The sequence below is a fragment of the Stegastes partitus genome, unplaced genomic scaffold (genome assembly GCF_000690725.1).
Source record: "Stegastes partitus isolate 25-593 unplaced genomic scaffold, Stegastes_partitus-1.0.2 Scaffold720, whole genome shotgun sequence".
Taxonomy (NCBI): Eukaryota; Metazoa; Chordata; class Actinopteri; family Pomacentridae; genus Stegastes; species Stegastes partitus.
Window position 1 is genome coordinate 247,207 of NW_007578451.1, and position 22,302 is coordinate 269,508.

The 22,302-nt window shown below is 41.7% G+C and overlaps 1 protein-coding gene across 1 annotated transcript; it reads left to right on the top strand.

The window, feature by feature from the left end:
* Positions 1–994: 994 nt before the first annotated feature.
* On the top strand, positions 995–21,016 carry klhl20 (kelch-like family member 20). The gene is made up of 14 exons (XM_008291148.1): positions 995–1,080; positions 3,485–3,548; positions 7,009–7,266; positions 7,354–7,462; positions 8,059–8,265; positions 13,360–13,518; positions 13,853–13,947; positions 14,136–14,251; positions 14,446–14,629; positions 14,735–14,878; positions 16,152–16,285; positions 16,617–16,825; positions 16,966–17,072; positions 19,230–21,016. The coding sequence occupies exons 2-14, from the start codon at positions 3,526–3,528 to the stop codon at positions 19,312–19,314; spliced, it is 1,830 nt and encodes a 609-aa protein (XP_008289370.1). The 5' UTR covers positions 995–1,080; positions 3,485–3,525; the 3' UTR covers positions 19,315–21,016.
* Positions 21,017–22,302: the final 1,286 nt, after the last annotated feature.

A 22,302-nucleotide genomic window follows, 5' to 3' on the forward strand; every position in this document is an offset into this window, starting at 1 on the left:
TTTCCTGGAGGCCTAGAAAGCCCTTGAAATACTTTAGCTCCTGGCATGATGACACCAAGCACACCAGAGAACACCAGACCCTACATGCCAGGGGTTTGAATAAGATAGGTTCCACCTGTCACTCGCTAAGGAGGTTCTAATTTAATCTACACCGATCAGCAACAACATTAAAACCACTTACAGTTGAAGAAAATAATACTGAGTATCTCTTTACCATGTCATCTGTCAAGGGTTTATATATATACATATATTAGGAAGCAAATGAGCGGTCAGTTCCTGACGTTGATGTGTTGGAAGCAGGAAATCTGGGAAAGCATAGAGTATTTCCAGAACAGCAGGTCCTGTAGGGTGTTCCTGGTAGGCAGTGGCTGGTACCTGCCAAAGTGGTCCAAGGAAGGACAGTTAACTGGCAACAGGAGAGAGTAGGGGGAGGTGGCCTGTGTGGTCTGATCACACAGAAGAGCTACTGGTCTGAACTGGACCATGGAGCAATGGAAGAAGGTTTGGTGCATCATGTGGATGGTTGGTTGGGTGTACCATTTATATATTTTTTGCCTCCACAATGATAACAGACCAGGCCAGAGGCATTACGTTTTCAGGTTTCATACATCAGCTTGTCCACCCCACTGTTGTGAGTGTGATATCTCTTAAACTCCTTGAGGATTTTTTGATACTTCTGAATGTGACCTCACAAAACATATTTCTGGCTGTAACTCATAAGTTCATACACAAATTGTGACAAAATTTCTCACAAATATCACATAGTGTAACATAATGGACAGATATGAATGAACTGCATCTGTACTAGTTGGAGGAGGCACAAGTTCCAGTCTCTTACATTATGTGGAAATGTGGTTACGAGGGCTATAAAGCTGGTGGACGCAGCAGAGTCTGAATAATTGAACTACATTGTTCAATGACGTAATCTCTTAAACTTTTATTTTGAAAGCGGAAGAGGTGCTTGGCATTTGACATGCGCAGATCAGCAGGAAGAAAGGCAGCAGCGATAACCAGCGGATTAAAACTGTAAACATTAGCAACCCGGGCGACTTCTCTCTCCGGTTGGGATGGAAATATAAGGTAAAACCCCTCTCTAACGTGTCTGCTTCTTTGTTGCGTAGCTGTCACCGTTAACACCGTCTAGACACGCCGTTCAGTGCTAACTTAATTAACGTAGAAACAGTTTACAAGAGCCAGTCCGTGGTTACAGACCTGATGCTGAGACTCTCAAACGGCCACAGATACGTCGAACGTGTCGGCAAACTCATAAATATCTCTATTCATTGTTGTAATCCATTATTTTTTGTTGTTTCCAATCACTGTGACATTTATATCGTGGTAGGAGTTGCCTGTGGGTTCACTACAACAGTGTTAGCTGTAGCACTTAGCATTCTCAGACATGCTCGGGAAATGGTCTAAGTTTACTTGTTAGCTTCTGTTACTTCGTCATTTTTGTGAAATCTCTACAAATAAAATGAGGTTTGGATACACTAAATCTTTCTATTTAGCTCATTTGTTTCTGCCACAGCTATGGGTAAACCTCGCTGGAGCCTATTTCTGATCATACCGTTGAAAATTAGGATTTTTTTTTTTAGCCAACTAGCTAGCTAACTGTGCATCTGAAATCGCTAACAAGCAGCAGTTAGCCGGTGTGAGCTAAGCTACAGTACATGTCAGTCATGCGAAGAATGTGTCGAGAAACTCATAAATCGCAGAGTGCTGCTGTGAACTGACAGAGCTAACACTGGAGGTATTTTAACATAAAGCTGAGCTGTCTGGCTGGTCCTGTGCATCAGTAACCGATTTGTTGTCCTCTCACCCCTGTAGATTTCCCTGATCTCTGATGACAGTAGACAAACATTATCTAAAGCTGTGGTTCAGCCAACTGCTGGATTCTGTGACATTCTGATTCTCCAAACCACTGTCTGTTCTCAGAATCAAATTTACATTGATTTTAACTGCAAATCAAGATGCCAGAGAAAAAAAGACAATGTGTGATTGCAATCTAACTACGACTTCACCAACAGCATAATACAAATATCCTGACAGCTGTAATGAGTCAACCTCAGGACAGCCGCTGTGTATGTGTAATGGTTTACTGTAGCTTATAGCGAGTATCTGTGTAACAGCTCATCTGTCTGATGTGGAGAAAAGTACAGTGTGACTGGCTTTTAGATCCCAATTGATCCTTCTCATGTCTGTGATACTTCTGAGTAATTAATGAAGTTACTGCTGTCTTGCTTCTGAGATCCTCATATGAAACTTACTGCTGTCTAAGACTCCTACAAACGAGAATTCACCTCCTGTTAATGTATCGTCAAAACCTTAGTTTAATCAATTACTGATAAGTGTCATTAACCTGACCTGTGATCTCTGTTTCCATCACGGTAAAGTTGTATTTTTGTGGATATTTGAGTTTATAATAGATGTGAAACTGTTGGACAAAGTAAATAAGAAATCCGTTCTATGATTGTAGCATGCACACTATGTCTTTGTGATGTTTATAGACCAATATTAGTGCTGAAATGTGGAGAAAAACTTCCACAAGTTGCTTTACACCACTCAAAGCATATCTTGATCTTGTGCATGTCTGTTCATTAATGCAACAGCATGAAGTTCAGACTTACATCATGTGTTGAAAGCGATATGTAAATGTTATTAGATCCGATATCATAAGTTTGACATTGCAGCTTTTACAGTAACGTGATCGGTCGACATATTTAGATGCCGTCAGATCGATAGAAATGAGTGTATGCCTGAAAGAGACTCAGTTAACCCATTTACACACTGACAAGAGAGCTATATCCTATTTATTGGAGTTCCAAAATGCCAGTGTATTGGTGTGAAATATATTGTGGCACCATTTAATTACCTTGTATTATGAAATGTATTTTATTTGTGTGGCTTCTGATGTATATTGTTTGTGTCCAGACTGTGTCGTAGAAGCATAGATGTGACCTTGCAGTCATTTTGATGCTTAGTAGGTCATGTTGGTGTTATATGAGACTGTATTATATTAATGAGGGCGCTTATACTGCACAATTTCCTTTCAATATAATGGAGTGTAAAGCTTCAGCTAATTATAGCCTCAAATTGAGTCTGACCTGTTTGACTCAGTGTCAACAAAGAAAACATCGTAAATTTTACAACACCCTGGTTTTTCTTTTGCAGGGTGATGATTTGATTGCAGTAGATTGCGCAGGTTGGACCTCGGTGTTCTTAGGAAAATGGTTCCGGATCAAATTATGTAGCCTAGTGTGGGTAGAATAAACCAAGAAGAAGCCGTGAGACTGGCCTCATAAAAGGGTGTTTACTTTTCCATCAGTAGATCATAAAACTAGATCGTCTTAAACGAACAGGAAGATACTTTTGATTGCTTTCTAGTAAACACTGCTACATTAATGTACCATTTCTCAGCCTCTTGAATCTGTGGTGAAGACAGAGTGACAAGGAAAGGTCTGATTGGTTTTGTTGTCTTTTCTAGGTTACCTTGAAGGTGTGGGACCAAACATTGTTCTTCAGTGCATGGACGCAAAGCCAATGCGCAGGTAGGTGTGGTATCAGAGTACGAAGGAGTGTTCTCGTGAGCCTTTTGCAGAATGACAGTGATCTGTGACTTTCATTCCAGATGCTATCTGGAGCGCTTAATCAGAACGACTTTGAACTGTGCTACCAGGGAAGATGCTGGATGTTGAGGACATTTAAAAAAAACCTCTCTAGCACTGAAAATGCTCCAGAATAAGACTCGAGCTTAAGTAACTGAATTTTACTCACAAAGAACCAAAAAGTTTCCTTCAGACTTTTGGTTGCCTGTATTTCCCCTGAAGTCTAAAGACCCGCAAAGGTTGAACAAATTATTCCCATGACATATAACAAAAAGTGAGTTTTAAACGTTTTTGCTTACAACTATACTTTGTTGTGTGTCCATCTGTTGTTGGCTTTATTCTATAACTCATGTTGATGTGTTGAAGCACATTGAATCAAAGATGAGGTGTAAATATATCTACAAATGTTGAAAAATGATGACGTGGGTACTTTATGAACTACAAGTGTTCAGTGCTTCACGCGCCACACTGGGACTTTTTGGGGGTTGAAATAGTTTTCCTGGAACTTGACTTAGACCCTAATCCTTGTGTTGGAAGCACAGTTAGCTCCTCCAAAGGTCCCCAGTCCCAGAGGAAAGTCCCGTCATTGGAAAATGCCACCTAAAGACTCCCCAGAACTTGGTGATACCCATTCATGTACGTCACCATATAAGCTCGTCTACAAGGCAGACAAATCCATGCGATACAGTTTCCTTTTGATCAAAGCCAGTCATTGGGGGTTCCTGCCAGCATATTCACCCACCTCCCAACCCCCAAAGGACTGGGAGGACCTGGCTTTAGCTCTACTGACTTGCTGGGCTTTTAAATTTAATCCCATGGTCAGTGTCTGTTTGTCAACGTGAATGTCACAGTGGAGCGCTGATGTAGAGCAGGACTCTGGGAAGCACACACACTAAATATAGAGCAGTGCCTTCACAGTGAGGGGAACCACCACAGCCAGGTGCATGGACCACATTTAAATGCTGATTGGATTTTGATGTCCATGTGTTTCATGTGCTGGTAAAGAGAACGGACAGGCAGCCAGGAGAAAGAGATGGACAATGTGATTTGATGGGGAACAAAAAAACGATTATTTACCCAGACAGTTTTGCAAAGAGTAACCACGAGGCCCGACGTGCCCTCTAGCTTGTATATTTAGTCTGCGTGCTGTGAAATGCAAATGTGGAATTCAGGCTTTGTTATGTAAAACAAACAAACGGTAAAGATAAGAGTGCACGACAAGTGGGTGTTGGAGTCAGAAGGTAACTCTCGGACAGTCTGCGTCGGTGTCTTGCCTGTTTTTTTGTTGAACTGTACAGTTTGTAGAATATCAAAAGTAATGAGAAGATTGCTGATGTTGTCAAACAATAATCCTAAACACAATGAAATGACCTTTTCTGTTAGAAATTCAAAGATAAGCAGCAAGTATTTGTCATTTTTGCTTAAAAATCAATTATCAAAATCATAGCAGATTACTTTTCTTTCAGTCAGTGAATCGATGAATTGTTGCAACGACACTTTATAGAAACCTTGATAATAAAACAGGAAGAGAATATTTTAGTCACTTAAGACAACATATCCTGAAATATCAAATTGTTGTGTTGAAATAAAATGTTAAATTTTAATCAGAAGTGTTTGTCACAGCGGCACTTGTTGCTAACGGGTTGCAAACTAATCCTCTCTGCTGACTCCTTCCAACACAACAGCCTTTAAAAGGGTACTCACAGAATTTAGTACAGCACTTCCACAATGCTGAAGGACTCACAAGAGAAGTAATGAAATGGCCAGCAGTGTCAAGGTAACCAGACTTTATATTCACAGTGTGATTCAAGGTTCAAAAAACACTGGTTTCAGCAATTTCTGAAATGCAAATCACGTCTTTCATCAGCTCCTCTCTGTCTGGTAAATACTGTGTGCTGCAGGATTGTACTTCAAATAGATCTTTAATATCACAGCTGAGTTATATTACAACCTGCCAGGCATGAATGTAGGTCTACTGAAGCAGTGCTGGATTGCATTTCATTGTATATATCACAATTATTTCACCACTAAATATATTCTTGGCTTTATAGGTAAAGTTGAGGAGAATATATTAAGATTTTCAAAAACTGACCAAACTTAAAGAAACAAGTGTAAGCAGTCGATATTTTTTAGAAACAATATGAGTTATAAAAATGGTCATACTTGCGGGAAGGCTATCGTTTGTCCCATTCATAATGATAAATACGCATGTGGACGTGTTGAAATGTCAGGGGTTTTTTGGCGGGTTCTGAGAACATGATCTGAAGTGAATCCCTGTCTCAGAACCAGACTGGTCCGGTGCCCACAGATCTGTAAAGATGGAGGGGAGCACCCACTGCTGTGGATAAGTTTACACTGGCTGCTGTATCCACATCCAGTCATTAAACTATATTTGTTTCAGCTGACCACAGAGTGTAGTTCCCATGTGAGCAACGGCAATATTCCTGCTTCATATGTCTGTAAAGCACCAGCTCGCAGGTGATTTTAAGAGCCTTTTCGTAACAAAAACATTTGTGTAGTGTGACAGACACTGTTATGCTGAGTTCAAATAGATATTTTCCACTTGCCTAGGTTGATCCACTTTAGCAGCACGTGTTACACCAAACTGTGATGGCATGAGTTTCCAGTGTTGCCTTTCAGCGGGGGATTGATGCACCGTCTCCTGGAAACTGGAGAGAGTTTCCAGTGCGTTCATCAACCTTGCATGCTGATTAATGGTTGTTGTTCTTTTTAATAGCCTCATTTGACTGGGATGTAAAGACTGACAGGGACTTTGATTTTTGTAAAACATTTTAATCAGAAGTTGATCCTCTCACCAGAGTTTATTAACTGGGGCACAGGCTAAACTCCTCACTTGCCAAACATCTGCTCAGACAATTTATTTGATGTTCCCCGACGCCTCACATCCAGGCTACAGCACATGTAGCTAGTAGAGCATTTCGGTTCATTCTGAATCCCATCCTCTTACGTAGATGTCTCCAAACTTAATGGATTAACTTCCACAAGGAGCTGTTTCACTGTTGGAAAGTGAGTTGTAACCATGCAGGTTGTAGTGGAAAGGTGCGATTATTTTTGAATCTGGAGGTTTGTGCCTAAAAAAAACAGGAATAAAGGGCTGTGTTCATTCATGTCACTCAAAGGGGGAAAATGAACCAGACAACAGCCAGAATACTTTGCTTAAACCTACCTTATGTGGACCTATAAAAACAAGGAAGCAAAGTTTTTAGGTGAGATGTATCACAGGAGTTTACTTCCTTATTCATATTTTTACTTCCCTTTTCGTAACTTTTGAAAAACCTGTAAAGTTGCACTTTGACGGCAGGACAAAATGAGTTGTCAGGATGTCAAATGAAAACCAAGCATATACGTACGTTTCATTGTTTCCCATCTGTTTAATGTCAAGGACCACCAGCGCACGTCAAGACGCCACTGGAATGGACATCACCAGCCGCTGTACTCTGGGGGACCCCAACAAGCTCCCTGAAGGGGTCCCCCAGCCTGCACGCATGCCCTACGTCTCAGACAAACACCCACGGCAGACCCTGGAGGTGATCAACCTGCTAAGAAAACACCGGGAGCTCTGCGACGTGGTGCTGGTGGTGGGCGCCAAGAAGATTTATGCTCATCGCGTGATCCTGTCTGCCTGTAGCCCCTATTTCAGGTATGGCTTTGGCCATTTTATTCACAGCGTAGCTCAGGAGTACTTGGTGCTGGCTGTAACAAAACTGCCTCTCCACTGTCTCTCCAGGGCGATGTTTACTGGAGAGCTGGCAGAGAGCCGGCAGACTGAAGTGGTTATCCGCGACATTGATGAGAGGGCCATGGAGCTGCTCATTGACTTCGCCTACACCTCACAGGTAGGAATAGCAGCATTCCATTAGGTTGCATATCGTAAACATGCAGATGGATACTGAAACTAAAAACCAGGTTAATATGAGCTACCGACACCACCGAGCAGGACTTAATTTCTCATTTGAGGGTCTCCTGCAGTCACCAGGGTCGTTTTCTTTGCAACAAATGCTAACAAGGCAGGGAGCTTTATAAATGTTTGCTGTAAGTCAGAGACAGCAAGTCGGAAAGTTTTAGATTATTATCTGCATTTATGACACTGAACATCAGCAGGAAAAACTTGATTTCACTTTATTCAGACTTTGATATGAAATGTTTTACGAAATTGAAAAGTACCAAAAAAGTGGCAGTCAGGAGAACTCTTCCCAGACACCATATGTTTAGAATACAATAAGATCTGTCAAAAAAAAATGCAAAGAATAGACATCAGCACCAACTCTGACTACAGTAGGGTGTTCTCAAAAACTGTATGGAAACCGAGAAGGGGCCATGGGGTTTCAGTGCCTCAAATTAGAAACACCAACAACTCTTGCTCAGTAGCTGCTTAACCTCAAAACCATAAAAGCCGTAAATGTGTCTAATGCGGTGACCTGTGCCCTCCCAGGTGACTGTCGAGGAGGGCAACGTCCAGACGCTGCTCCCTGCAGCTTGTCTTCTCCAGCTGGCTGAGATCCAGGAGGCCTGCTGCGAGTTCCTCAAGAGGCAGCTGGATCCGTCCAACTGTCTGGGCATCAGGGCCTTCGCCGACACGCACTCCTGCCGCGAGCTGCTCCGCATCGCAGACAAGTTCACCCAACACAATTTTCAGGAGGTAAGAACAAACGCACAACCTGCCACTTTAAGGGGCATAAAAATATGACAAAGAAGTTACAGGTGCATTTAGACCGAAGACGCAGAAAACGGTATTGGTTTGTAATTACAGTGCGTAAAAGGTTTACATGAAATTTTTCAAGCTCTGCAAGCCAACTTCTTAAGACTTATACATTATTATTATTATTATTGTTATTATTTATTTTGTTTTATTTGTTAGACTTTGAGTTATGCTAGTTTTAGGGATCAAAGATGACATAAACATCATCATTGGTATCGATGGACGAAGGCTTTTAAATGACAAATTGGTGTCCGCCCAAACTAATAATAATAATGATAATAATAACAATAATAACAAAATTAATCATAATGATGATGATAATAACAATAATCTTTTAAGGTCAATGTTTACTGGAGAGCTGACAGAGACAATAACAATAATAAAACTGAAAGTATACATTTGAAAAGTTTTGTATTTTAATTCTTCACCTGCCTACATGATAAAAAAAATGGCACAATAATATAACAATACTATTACGAGTCAGACCCATGAGAGCTGGAATATTTTGATGGGTCTGACATTACCAGAAACCCAATATCATACATCTGTAGTTGTTTTTGATACAAAGACAGCACAACACTGAGATATTAGCCTTCCTTCTGCCCTGTTACACTGCTGCCAGTGCTGTATTTCCCATGTCTTAGCTGTTGTTGTGCTCTCGTGTGTCTGTAAAAACAAGTTTTGAAAACTCAAAAGAATGTGGTTACTGCCGTAAAACAAGCAATAACACGCATCCTGTGTATCTACGACTTGCTGCTCCTTATTGAAAGCATGTGAAGTGAAGCACGCGTCTGTTTACATGCAGTTTAATATAAGCAGAAAACTCTGTCACACGCTCACAGTTCAGTTTGTTTTCTGCGTCTGTCTCCAGCTCTGTTTGCGTATCCCTTTTCCAAGCCTCAGGATGTGTGCACACGATAACTAATACAGTTGTTGGGGTGATTCCTGTTCACTGTTGTCGTCTAACAAAGCGTTGTCAACATGGAAAAAGACCAGACAGTCTATTGACTCATGATTCTAAACTTTAGTTGGAGACATGTGACTGTAGTTTAGTGCAGCGCAGAAGAGGGAAGCTGTCACTGCATCACGTTCTGAAAGGTTTCAGAGCTCTGCAGCACGCCGCTGTTATAGAATACAGTAAGACAGACAGGATCTGCTCTCTATTCATGATGTCTGGAGCTGCAGCAGGTACAAGTGTAACAGCTGACTTGCTTAATTTGAGCAGTGATTATATTTTATCTCCCAGGAGTTGAGCAGTTCACTGTATGAACTGTAGATGAGTTGTATTAGAGATGGTCGCATCAGGTGTCTTCTGGCTCTGATACCAGTCTGAGTGGTTTAACACTGACTGCCTGCTGATGGTGAGTCCAATCTGATGCTTACATTTAACTATATGCTGATTAAATATCCAGGGTTTTCCCGTATGTTTGTGATGCTTGGTGCTGCATGTGGAAGTGGTGAGTTAGCCTCGTCAGAATGTCTTTTTTTAAGCTTATCATTTGTTGTTTTCTTTCTGTGCTTGTCATCAGTTTATTTCTCTATTGCGGTAAAATATGTTGCAGTCTCCTGCAGGTTGGACTGGGCTGTTAAAACACTTTTAGTGCTGGTCAGTTGTGGAAGCCTGTAAACAGATAAACACTCTTTAACTTAGCAACATTAACCCTTTATGGGGCAAGTGACCATATTTGGTAACTTCCTTGGACGTTCCATATGTCCGCCCTGTGCCTCTCCTTGAGGTTGAAGAACCATGTGCACTGTGATTTAGTTTTTGTATTAGTGCCAATATCACTACCCCAAGAAAAATGAACTTGCTACGCACTTTATATGCTTTGTTAATGGTTGTGTAAGTATCATTACCTCAAATTAAACTGTTATTTTTTCTTTTCTTTATTATAAATTGCCTTTTTTTTTTTTTAAAGCCATAGACGAGCAAGTTACCACATATGGTAACTTTATTCATCTTGATTTGCAACAGTTTTTTTTTTCAGTCACAAAAGTAAAAAATATCTTGAAATATCCTTCAGCAACACCTTAGGGTTGAAATGTTCATTTTCCAAGTGTTTCTAGGAGCGCCCTATAAAGGGTTAAAGCTACAACTGAGACTTGCGAACTTCATAAACAATATCTGAACATTTAATTATCACCTAACATATAGCAACCATCACTTTTATTCAGGGTTTCTAAAGTATCCCTTCTCTCTAAAGCAGCAGAAAACATTTCTGTTCTCTTCATTTAACTTTGGTTTTGCCTCAAATTGTTTATGAGCTGCGTGTTCGTCTTAATAATAGTTCAACCTTAATATGAACACTGCTGTTTTTTCACAAGCCTGTGCAGGGCCTAGTTAAAAGCTAGTTTGCTGGTGAGATTAAATTATTGATGTAATATTAATAAAAATTTAACTAAAGGATGACACTGATTTGACGTATAATGGTGTTGGAGAGAGTCGCTCCTTCTTTCACAAAAGATCTAAATCTGTATGCAGACAACACTTTAATTTAAGGTGATAGCAATGCTTTAGAATACACCTCCATACTGATCCTCAGAATTGGCTCCAGACAAGTGATCGTTTGATGAATTGCTGCTAATGAAGTTAACAACTGAAACTCACACCTTAAATCTGAGTATATCCAGCCTCTACTGTATCTGGGGTACTTTGACTTATTACAGACCATAAAAAAACTAATTTACATGCACTATCTGTTCTCATGACATCCCATCTGAGCTGAGAGGTGGGCGGTTAATCCAGGTTATACTGGGCAAACCAAACTATTATGGTTCATGCTTCTTCATGTAAAACTATAACATAGCTACCGATAAAGCATAGACGGCACCTTTTCTTACACTTGTCAGTTTCTTGTGGTTCACCACACCAGTGGAGTCATCATTTCCTCTGAAGCCACAGGGTGGAGAACCTCTGGAACCACAGTTGTTAGCAGGTGTTTTTTGACCAAAGGCCACAAGAAGCAACAACTCTAAACACAATAAGTGGAAAACAAAGGTGAGCTTTATGCTTCATCAGTCTTTTCAAGCAAGATTTTTCAGTTTCACCAAAGAAAAGACTGATCTGGCAAATGTACAATGTGGTTTCTTAGCTCCGTTTAAAGACCGGCTCCTTCTGTGAATTCTTCCACCTTCAGGGACCGTCTGTCGCACAGTGAGTGATGACACAGTCCTGGGTAGAGCTTGTTAAATGCCAAGAATAAAAACCGTTAGGAAGTGATATGACTTTGAGATTTTTCACCGAGACACTCGGAGCAGCCAGTAAAAAAATGTTCTGCCTCTGAGTCAGCGTGAAGGAGAAACAGTTTTCGGACTGTTCAGCTGAGCGGGTTGCACGTCAGCTGACACACTGCCAGCCTTGTTGTCTAGCTTCTGAGTCTCGTCTTCGCTGCCTCAGGTGATAAGTGAGAGGTTTATGGCATGTGTGACATATTGTGACTGTGTGACAAACAAGCTGACAGACTGACTGACAGAGAAATAGACACTTAGAGTGACTGTTTTTGAACGCCCCTTGTCTGATGGAAAGTGAAGATGCCGGGTCGCACCTCTCTGTATTAACGGCGTGTTGACATCCATAAAGCATTTAAAGTAATCATACATAGTCAAGTTTTGCTTTACTTTAGTTTCTTCTTATTTTTGTCGTCACCACAGTGTGAGTGTCGATACTGTTTAAATTAAAGCAGTAAGTAAATGAACAACCTACATGTTCCATCCCACAGGTACTTACATCATTATCATTTTTGATTTACTGACATCTTCCTTGTCTTCCTGCTTGCTTTGCAGCACTTGTCTAACGATATATACCTTTTTTTAAATTTTATTTTTAAAAATTCATATTGTTCGGTATGGTTCTTAATTTTCAAGCACGTCAAGACGTTTGACTTTTCACGGCAAAACATAACGATGGCGCTATTCCATAAGTGTCCCGCTGAGGGAGCATTGGTTGAATGCAGCCGTTACTAATGATATTGATCAGACCTGCTATTTTTTTTCTGGGATGCTGTGTCGAAATATCAGCCAAAGGAAAAATAAAAACGCAGCATAGGTGTTTCCAGAATTTTTGAAAGGATTTAATTAACTCTAAAGATTTTTCTCAGACTACAATCAGCTTTTAATCTGTGTGAGCACAGACGAAGCACAGAAAGCTAAACGTTATAACTTACAGTTAATGAGAACAGTAAGGTGCTGAGGAGTTGTTGCAAGATTGATGTGAGGAAAACCGACAGAACATTCCCTCCAGCACAGAGCTAGTATAGATAATTATGGTATTAATTCACAAAAAGTAGTTCTGTCTTCTATTTGTGCTGTTTCTAAATGCAGGATTTGTGCTGTGATATTATGAGTTTATATGATAGCGAGCTTGTATGAAAGCACTTTATAGTTAAAAGTATTTAATTGTGACTTAAACTACAACACAGCTTGAATGCTAGCATTTATATGAACACAGTGGAGAGTTGCTGGTCTGCAGCCACGATCTGAAATTAACTGACAGTTCCTTCGTCTTCAGCGGAGCTCCTCATCTACCGTTCTGTATTGAGTGGAGCAACATGGACTGAAAGTAGCTGCTAACAGCTGATCTCAACAGGTTAAACAGCTACATCTGCTGGACACGTCATGTCATTACTTTTTCTGCAAACAAAATCAAACGGATGATTTGGATTGTTCACCTCTGTGAAAAACACAAGGGAGGCAATTCTCTGAACAGTCCTGCTAATCAGTTACAGTGAGCCAGACTGCACTATACAAGAGTCCTGAAACCAGATCACCTCAGTTACTTTTGATGTTGTCAGCTACACAAAACTATAAAAGATACGACTGTCATTTATGTCATTGAGTACATTTGTGTTTCTTCTGCAATGACAAAATTAATTTTCATGCCTATTAAGAAACGTAAATTGCTTCTAGAAGGAGAAAACGGCCTGTTTGACTGTTACAAGGCTGAGTAACGGTTTTGAAGGCTGGTTTGCTGATCGATGAATCGACACCCTGAACGCCTTTCTGTCCTTTACTGACTGATCTTCTCTGTTATCGCAGGTAATGGAAAGTGAGGAGTTCATGCTGCTGCCTGCCAACCAGCTGATTGACATCATCTCCAGCGATGAGCTGAATGTGCGGAGCGAGGAGCAGGTTTTCAACGCTGTGATGGCCTGGGTGAAATACAGCATCCAGGAACGCAGACCTCAGCTACCCCAGGTTTGTTGCACAGGGGGAGAAAAATGACTGCGACTGGAGCCACTGCACTTGTACTGAACAGATCCTTCTCTGGAAACCAGACTTAGAACTCTGATTTCTTTGTCCTGCACTGTACAGTTTGCTGTAGCCGCCGTTCAACACCTCTGTCTGTTCAATCGCCGCATTGCAGTGTGCTGGTATTGGTGCAGTTCTTCCCATGTTTTTATCTGGACCTGTTTTAATTCTATTACTTTACCTGTGAATTATGATGCAATCGTCTTCATTGTGTCAGTCTATGAAGTGTTGAGACTCTCTCACCTGCTGATGCACTTTAAATACATTTTGACTTGTGCAGGTTTTGCAACACGTCCGTCTGCCTCTGCTCAGCCCCAAGTTCCTGGTCGGAACCGTGGGTTCAGATCCTCTCATCAAGAGTGACGAGGAGTGCAGGTGGGTGCTGTGGCTGTGAGAAAGATGTGTTTGGGGGGAGAATTGCTGCAGGTGCAAATCTGGGTCCAAGAATTTTATGGTGTCCTTAACTCTAATATTTTTTCTTTGGATCTGAAAGTAATGGTTGAGGATGGATGAGATGCATTGACAACGTCACTGACTTATCGTTGACATCGTATCTGTTTCAGAGACCTGGTGGACGAAGCTAAGAATTACCTGCTGCTGCCACAGGAGAGGCCGTTGATGCAGGGGCCCAGAACCCGACCTAGAAAACCTATACGATGTGGAGAGGTCCTTTTTGCAGGTCAGTAGGTTCAAGCACGAAAACTATTGTTTCCTGCAGTGTCTCATAATTTTTTTTCACTGTTCCAGAGGATGGATCATACTCTGCAGGCACGACAACCTGTGTTGGAAATGATTTAATCTGTACCCTCCACCATTTTGTCCTTCTTTTATAAAGTTTATTGTCCTTTGTATGTTCCCAAATGCCTCCTGCAGTTGGTGGTTGGTGCAGCGGAGACGCCATTTCCAGTGTGGAGCGCTACGATCCACAGACCAACGAGTGGCGGATGGTGGCGTCGATGAGTAAACGGAGATGCGGAGTCGGTGTCAGCGTCCTCGATGACTTACTGTATGCGGTGGGCGGTCACGACGGCTCGTCATATCTCAACTCTGTGGAGAGGTCTGCCGCTATCACTCAAGCTGCTTCTGTTCAAGTTCTCTACTTAGTCTGAATGAATCACACTCACATATCTGACACTAAAAAGTCTTTGTCTCACCTGTCCAGATATGATCCCAAGACCAACCAGTGGAGCAGTGACGTGGCCCCCACTAGCACTTGTCGTACCAGTGTGGGCGTCGCTGTGCTTGGTGGATATTTGTATGCTGTGGGAGGACAGGATGGGGTTTCCTGTCTCAACATTGTAGAAAGGTATATTGTGTACATCCTAACCTGAGCCTGTTTCCACTCCTTCATACTAGAAAGTCTTAATGAAAAAGACCAAACCGAAACCTACAACTTTGTAACTTGTAGTAGGTGTGCATGATTATGGCCAAAAAGATGATCACTGTTACTTGGATAAATGTTGAGATCACTAGTATTTTGTCCTAATTTTTTGAAACAGAGCACTGCCTTGTCAACCTTATTGTGCCACATTTCTGCTAATGTACAAATCACTGCCTCAAAATAAGACTTGCAATAAGATTCTTCTTCACTTTAATTCAGTGCATCTCACTGAGGCAAAATAGAACTAAAATTGTACCTAAAACACTTATACGACGTACACACTCCTAAATGCCTCACATATAGGCTACGGTAAAAACTAGCTACAGTCGTCCTCAAATGTATTCATAGCCTCACATTAAAGAAGAAAAAAAACAACTGTCACTGAAATAAGTGACAAAAGTAAAACTAAATAAAAAATTTATGAAAATCATGACATTGTTTTTGAATTGTGGTTCAACAGAAATATTAAAAAACAAACAAAGAAAAAACAAGCATGATGGGACCCGTAAACTAATATTTTGTTGAACAACCCTTTGAGCCAATCACTGCCATCAAGAGTTTTCTGTAACTTTAGTCAGACTTCTGTACCTGTTGACAGGTATTTTGATTTTGTCCCACTGCTCATCAGCAAAGTGCTGTAATTTGTCTGGGACAGTTTTTTTTAAAATTTTTTTTAAAATTAATTATTCTTTTCAACCACAATTCAAAAGCAATGTTTTATTCCACAAAATTATAATTTAGCAAATTCTTATTTGTTATTACTTTTTTCAGTTTCTAGTTATTTGAATGAATATTGTGAATTTTTGTCTTTTCTGTAATGGAAGGGTATGAATACATTTGAGGACGACTGTAGATAACAGAGAAGTCTCTAGTCTCCACTCAGGTAGTGCAGCATGACAGCTCACACTGGCGTGTAACCAAAGATGACTTTGAATCTAGTGACAGAAGATGTTCTGATATCAGACGTAGTCAAATTGAAACCAGGTGAGTTCATCTACATGAGCTGCTTCATATGTGTTCTATGATTAGAGCTCATTTTGTGTTAGTCCAGGTTCTGTCCTACCTTCTTACACTTACTTCTTCATGATGTGATTGTGAGCATCGTATCATACAGAATACTCTTCTAATTACAATACTATTAGTTATTTTAATGTCATTACGGGTCTGTGTGATAACTTTATGTAATGTCACCTTCCAGATATGATCCTAAGGAGAACAAATGGACTCGTGTGGCCTCCATGAGCACCAGGCGGCTCGGTGTAGCTGTGGCCGTGCTGGGAGGATTCCTGTATGCTGTCGGAGGCTCTGATGGGACGTCCCCGTTAAATACAGGTGTGGTACTGAGCGAACAATGGTAAATTAGAAACAAGAGGAAATGTGTCATGAAGTTGTACATTTTTATGTCTTGATGTTAATACTCACCACAGAGGGAAAGGATGAGAAAGTGTTATCTATGAGACTTGACAGATGCCGACACTGAGCTGAATGTCATCTGGTGTTTGAGACACAATGCAGGGCGTGAACATTTATTCCAAATGTTTGAAATTAGTTCGAAAAAGAAAGGCTTGTTGGAATAGTTCATCTGACTCACAGTGCAGCAGAAGGTCACTGATAAAGGCCACTTCCTCAGCTGTCTAACCACAACTTAGTCTCTCCTCCTCAGTGGAACGCTACAATCCTCAAGAAAACCGCTGGCACACCGTGTCCCCAATGGGAACCAGGAGAAAGCACCTGGGCTGTGCGGTCTACCAGGACATGATTTACTCTGTCGGAGGGAGAGACGACACCACGGAGCTGAGCAGCGCCGAGCGATACAACCCCAGGACCAACCAGTGGTCTCCTGTGGTGGCCATGACATCGAGGCGGAGCGGGGTGAGTGCGTGGGACTAAAGCTACGCTGCATTTAACCTGTTATGTTTTATGACGTGTGTCACTTTCTGTTCCTATAATGGTGATTAAGGTGTTTTATAATCCATCGTGTGAGTCAGAGGTGTAATTATGTGTGTCTGTAGGTGGGCTTGGCAGTGGTGAATGGTCAGTTGATGGCAGTAGGAGGCTTTGACGGAACGACGTATCTCAAAACTATAGAAGTCTACGACCCTGACGCCAACACATGGAGGTAAGCGCCACTCTATGACGGCGACTACATATCGCATAATGTGAAACTGTGAAACAAATACAGTAAAAGAGGCTTCTGTTAAATACTTACATCAGCTGAAATGTTGCATGAATATGTAGGTGGCACAATATAAGCTTACATTTAGCTGTTTGCCAGAGAAGGATATATCACTCTGTTGGATTTGTTGGAGTGGTTTTACAGACTGGAACGCCTTCCCTCGCAAACAAGTGCGGATGCTGGCTGCAGAGAACATTTCAACCCGTAACAGACACACTGATTTTGGCCTGGTATCAAATTACTCCCAGAATTAAAGCTGATATAACCTGCTGCCATGGCTGCTGATTTGTCCATCAGTTTAAGCAGAGACAGTTGGTATGTGGCTGAATGTCACATACACTAATGACAATTAGCATTTTAATGTATTTTGGCAACCGCGGTGTCTGTTACAGGGTCAAATAGTTGTTCAGATTCTACTTTGCAGCAGTATCGTTACAGCGTAGAACCTGGACAAGGTGGACAACACAGTGACGTTTGGTAAAGAATGGAGCGGATTGTCTTTGGATTTGTTTAAGCCGATGCTGAGCCTTCAGAACATTCCAGGATTCGTCGGGAATATATCTGCTGCTCAGGGCATTTGCATAAGAAGCTAGTATTCAAACTGGATGTTATTGCAGTTGTTATGTTATATCGTCAACTTTACTCAAGCAATATGAGTCAGCGAGACATGAGTTTAAACAAGGACTGGTGGATTACAATTGTTTCCATGTGATCCAACCATCAGACCACCTACACGTACTCTGTTAAACATGAGACGACTTGCAGTTTAAAACATATGTATACGTTTTGATGTTTAGGATTAGCAAAACAGGTGTCTGCCGCCTTCACCCTGAGTCAGCTGAGATAGGCTCCAGCCCCCCGTGACCCTAGTGAGGATTAAGCGGTGTATAGATAATGGATGGATGGATTAGCAAAACAAGACATTTTTATTTGTAGAGCTCAATACCACAATTTACAAAGTGGCCTCGAGCTGCTTACAAAACCTTTTTCGACACTCCATCTGGTGAAACAAAAACTCTTTAACAGTGAAAGAAACCTCCAGAAAACCAATAGCGGAGGAATCCCTCTTCATGCAAAAAGTGTCCTGTGTACAATAGGAAAACATGGTAAATGACTGTAAGCACATTTGAAATGATAGAATCAGTGATAGATTCTCTTCAGATTATTATCCAGGAGGACACTGAGCAACTTCTACTGCTGGCAAACAGGTGGTATGTGTATTTAATACAACTTGGTGGTTTACTTTCTGCTGCGTTGCCACAAATCCAGAAGTGCACAGACGACTTAAAGTCCAGCTATGGTCAGTTTGTACGGAAACCTGCGATAAAACGGTGAAGTAGCGGATGATACCTGATATTTTGAAAATAGCAGCATCTGATCAATGCAGCATTGTTTTCAGAATGTAAAGTTCAGTGTGTTTCTCAGCTTCTCTTCTGAGTAAGTCGTTCAATACAAACAACTCTGAGTGGCATCCAAAAAATGCTGCTTTTTCTCCTTGAAGCTTTCGAATTTCAAATCAAAGCACAGCAGTGAGGCAAAAGCAGAGACAAGCTCCAGCTTTTCTTTCACACTATTAGTGAAACTTCCCTCTGGCAACATGTTTTACACATGAATGTGCACGGTAAGGCTTTACACATGTGTCTTTGATGTCATTATCAACCACTATGGGGGGAATAATAATTGATATTACCTGTAAAACTGCATGTTTATGCATCTTCGTTGGGATAATCTTTACTCAAGGTTTGCATCTAAAGCAGCCTTTGTAATTTCCTGCTTTCACAGAATAACAAATGTGACATATTTAACTAAGATTTATGACCTAGAATGGACAACATTTCCTTTCATGTGCTGTGCTAAACTCAGAAGTTACCACCTCAACATAAATTTCACATTTATGATTAATTAGCACATCAGGCCTTTCTGTAAACATTTAATTTGTCTTAATACGTACAAGCCTGCTGAACTGCATGTAGTCAGCAGTTAACATTCACTTTCTCAGTCTCTGATTTGCTGCCATGCTCTTGAACTATGTCCGCTTTGAAATATGTTTTTCATTCGCACCTTCCAGTCCTCACCGTTTGACTCGTCCCCTCTCCACAGGTTGTACGGAGGGATGAACTACCGCCGGCTAGGTGGAGGGGTGGGCGTCATCAAAATGACTCACTGTGAATCCCACATATGGTAACACTGCCCTCCCCCTCCATCCTCCGCTCACACACCTTCACTTCTCATCACGTTGCAGCGGATGCTTCTTTTTGCCGACTCTCGTGCCTCCAACAGAGACGCTGTGATTCACGCGAGGATGAGAGAACCGCGAGGCGAGGCGAGGGAGGTGGAGGGGGGAGTCCGGGGGTTTTTGGAGGCGAGACGGAAAAGAGGGACAAACTTTTGGACTCTAGTTCATCTCCAAACCCCACCCCCTCCTCCCCCCACTACAAGGTCATTAACTTTAAAAACACCCTGGCTGTCTTGGCCGACGGACCACGGCCACCATGAAGTGCACTGAGAGCAGAAGTCTACCAAGTCTACCATTACGCTTCCAGTTCGGAGAGGACCGTCCTCCTCCTGTGACCTCTCCCACGTTTTCATCCTCCGAACCCGGCGGTGTGGATTCGAATCGCCGCGTGTGACGGGAGCTCACCTTGACCAAGATTGCTGCTGGAGGAAATGATCTTATTTCTAAAGGTTGCGGGGGGGAAGTTTAAAAGCATCGGGTCACTGGAAAGAGACCCGCGAGACCCTTTGGTCACCTTCACCTTGGCTCAAATCCCCCAAAATTCTGGCCGCTGACCAACATCCTCAGTGACTTTAAACGAAGCAGCCAGCAGACCAGCAAACCTTTTCTGCATCGTGCGAGGCTGAGTATTTCCTGGAGACGTTGCATACTTGTCTGTCAGAGGTAAATCCACGCTCTCTCATTGTGTTCGCGTTTGGCTTTGAATCATGCTGTACGAGTCTTCTGGGCCTGTAGCACTAAACAGTACAAAAACTGTTTCCTTCTGAAGGCGTCTGCATGTTTGAGCAGAGAGGAAAACTACGAGTTTAAAAAAAAAAAAGGGCCACCAGAGAAGAGAAAGATGTGTTAGTGAGCACTTATGGGACCGGAGCTGTCTGTTGCAGTGGACAGTCCAGTTAGAGGAACAAACATCACCCAATAAGAGGAAGAGACGTTAAAATTAGGGGTCGACTGATGTGTCATTTTCAGGGCTGATACCAATTATTAGTTAGCAAGGAGAAAACTTCAGTGAAATGCCTTTATTTATTTAAGTATTTTTATTTAAAATAAGCGTCAGACAACAGAGGGGTGACTGCTGATAAAGCATCACAACCAAAGTAGAGCATTTTAAATTAACTTATTCAATTGGGAATCTGTTTAAAAACATAACCGTACCAATGATAGCCCTGATAATCAGTCGATCCCTAATTGGACTTGCTGGTTTATTTGCTGGCTTCATTGCAGAATCTTAAAGGCCTCAATGTGCTTCAAACAAACCCACGTATCTCTACCTGTTGATAGCAAAAAAGCCTGGCTGCATCCAGCTCTGGTCATTTCTGTGGCTTTATGTCAACTCATGGGTCAGTTTGAGTTCTAAAGTGGTGCAGTTGGGAAGAGGACAGACAACCCAACAGCACTTTGTCTGACTTCACATAATGCATTTGACAGTGACACGGCCAAGCTTACTTTCACAGAAGCTTTAAATGACAGTGTTTTATGTTTTTGTTACAAATCTCACCAAAAAGACCAAAACCAGCAAATGTTACTCGAAAAAGGAACAAACGGTGAATTTGTTGATTTGTTTGACTTTTTTCAGCAGCACATTAACGCACATTTGGTGCTCTAGTGAGTAGCTCGGGGCAGCAGGAAGGTGTACGTGGGTTTGAGTCGGAATAAATAGGAAAATAAAAAGGAGCGCAGCGTAACTGTGTGGGTCACTGATGTGTTTTTGGGCAGTAATGGAACAGAGAAATAAGATATCAGGGAGTTTGGATACACACTCAAATCAATTTAATGTTTGTTTTGGTCTTTTTCGGGGAATTTGTCGACGAAAAGAAAAATACAGGCTATCGTAGGAGTTACCCTTTAAAGCTAATTTTACTCATTTGAAAGCAGTCACAACAAAAAACACTCTGGTTTCAAAACACTACACTCGTCTCTCCATACAAAGTGGGAAATTGTGTGCTTGCAGCCCAGGTCATAAAATCACTTTCTGACACTGAAGCCAGCAATCTACCGGGGACACGGCTGATCCTAGTGTCTGTCTCACCGTAATAAAGACGGAAGAGAAAACCGAACACGCCTGAAGAGAAGCGAAGCCCACGGTGCGATAAACAGCCTCACATTGAAAACATTCCCGACTTGCACCGATCCCGTTTTTCATCCATCTATCCGACCCTCCACGGCTCACGTATGGACTGTTTTCTGTAGCTGAATCCGCTGCTTTTTCTCAGCACTGATCACAAAAATCAGACGTGTCTGGATTCCTGTTACACGCTTTCAAATCTGTGCAAAAAGAGAAAAAAAAAAAAACTCTGAGAGAAAATTAGCCTTATTACAAATGCAGTTAAAAAGATGGACCACGTTGATGTAACTCTTAACGTGCATCGATGAAGTAACGGCTAGCTGTCAGTATTTGTTCACACAGGTCCATTTTGCTCTGCTTTCACAGTCTCCTTGTTTCGGTTCAGTCATCACAGGGAGCTAACGGCGTAACATGAGGACAGTGATCGGTCCCTGGTTGTACAACTGATCTCAGCTCAATGTGAAACACACACACACAGTTTGAGTAGATGCTGAAATCAGTTTGGATGAATCTTCTCAGAATTTATTGCACTGTGATTGGATATGTATTTTAGATTTTATCTTTTTTTTTTGTTTGTTTCTTAATTATATTTTATATGGGTGTTTCCAGATATATGGGGGGAAAAAAAACCATCAGCCGGGGAATCAAACATTTCAACGATGTTGTGCAGATTTAACAAACACTACATGTTCCGACCTACACACAGTTGATCACAGCTCTGCACTTTAAACTGTGTGTGCGACCGACAGGAGGATACAGGCAGGTGTTCTGCAGGCGTTCGGCGAGCCTCAATGTTGGTGTCAGTGTTTGATAATGTGGCAACTTATAGATCCGGTTGGGTTTAGTCGTCTGTGTTAGTCGGGCGGGCGGGG

What these genes read in the sequence shown, in the direction of transcription:
- klhl20 (XM_008291148.1), top strand. Translation starts at nt 3,526, where the DNA reads ATGGACGCAAAGCCAATGCGCAG. An exon ending in GCAGACCTCAGCTACCCCAG is followed by an intron (nt 13,519 to 13,852) that starts GTTTGTTGCACA and finishes TGACTTGTGCAG; the next exon opens with GTTTTGCAACACGTCCGTCT. An exon ending in TGTCTCAACATTGTAGAAAG is followed by an intron (nt 14,879 to 16,151) that starts GTATATTGTGTA and finishes GTCACCTTCCAG; the next exon opens with ATATGATCCTAAGGAGAACA.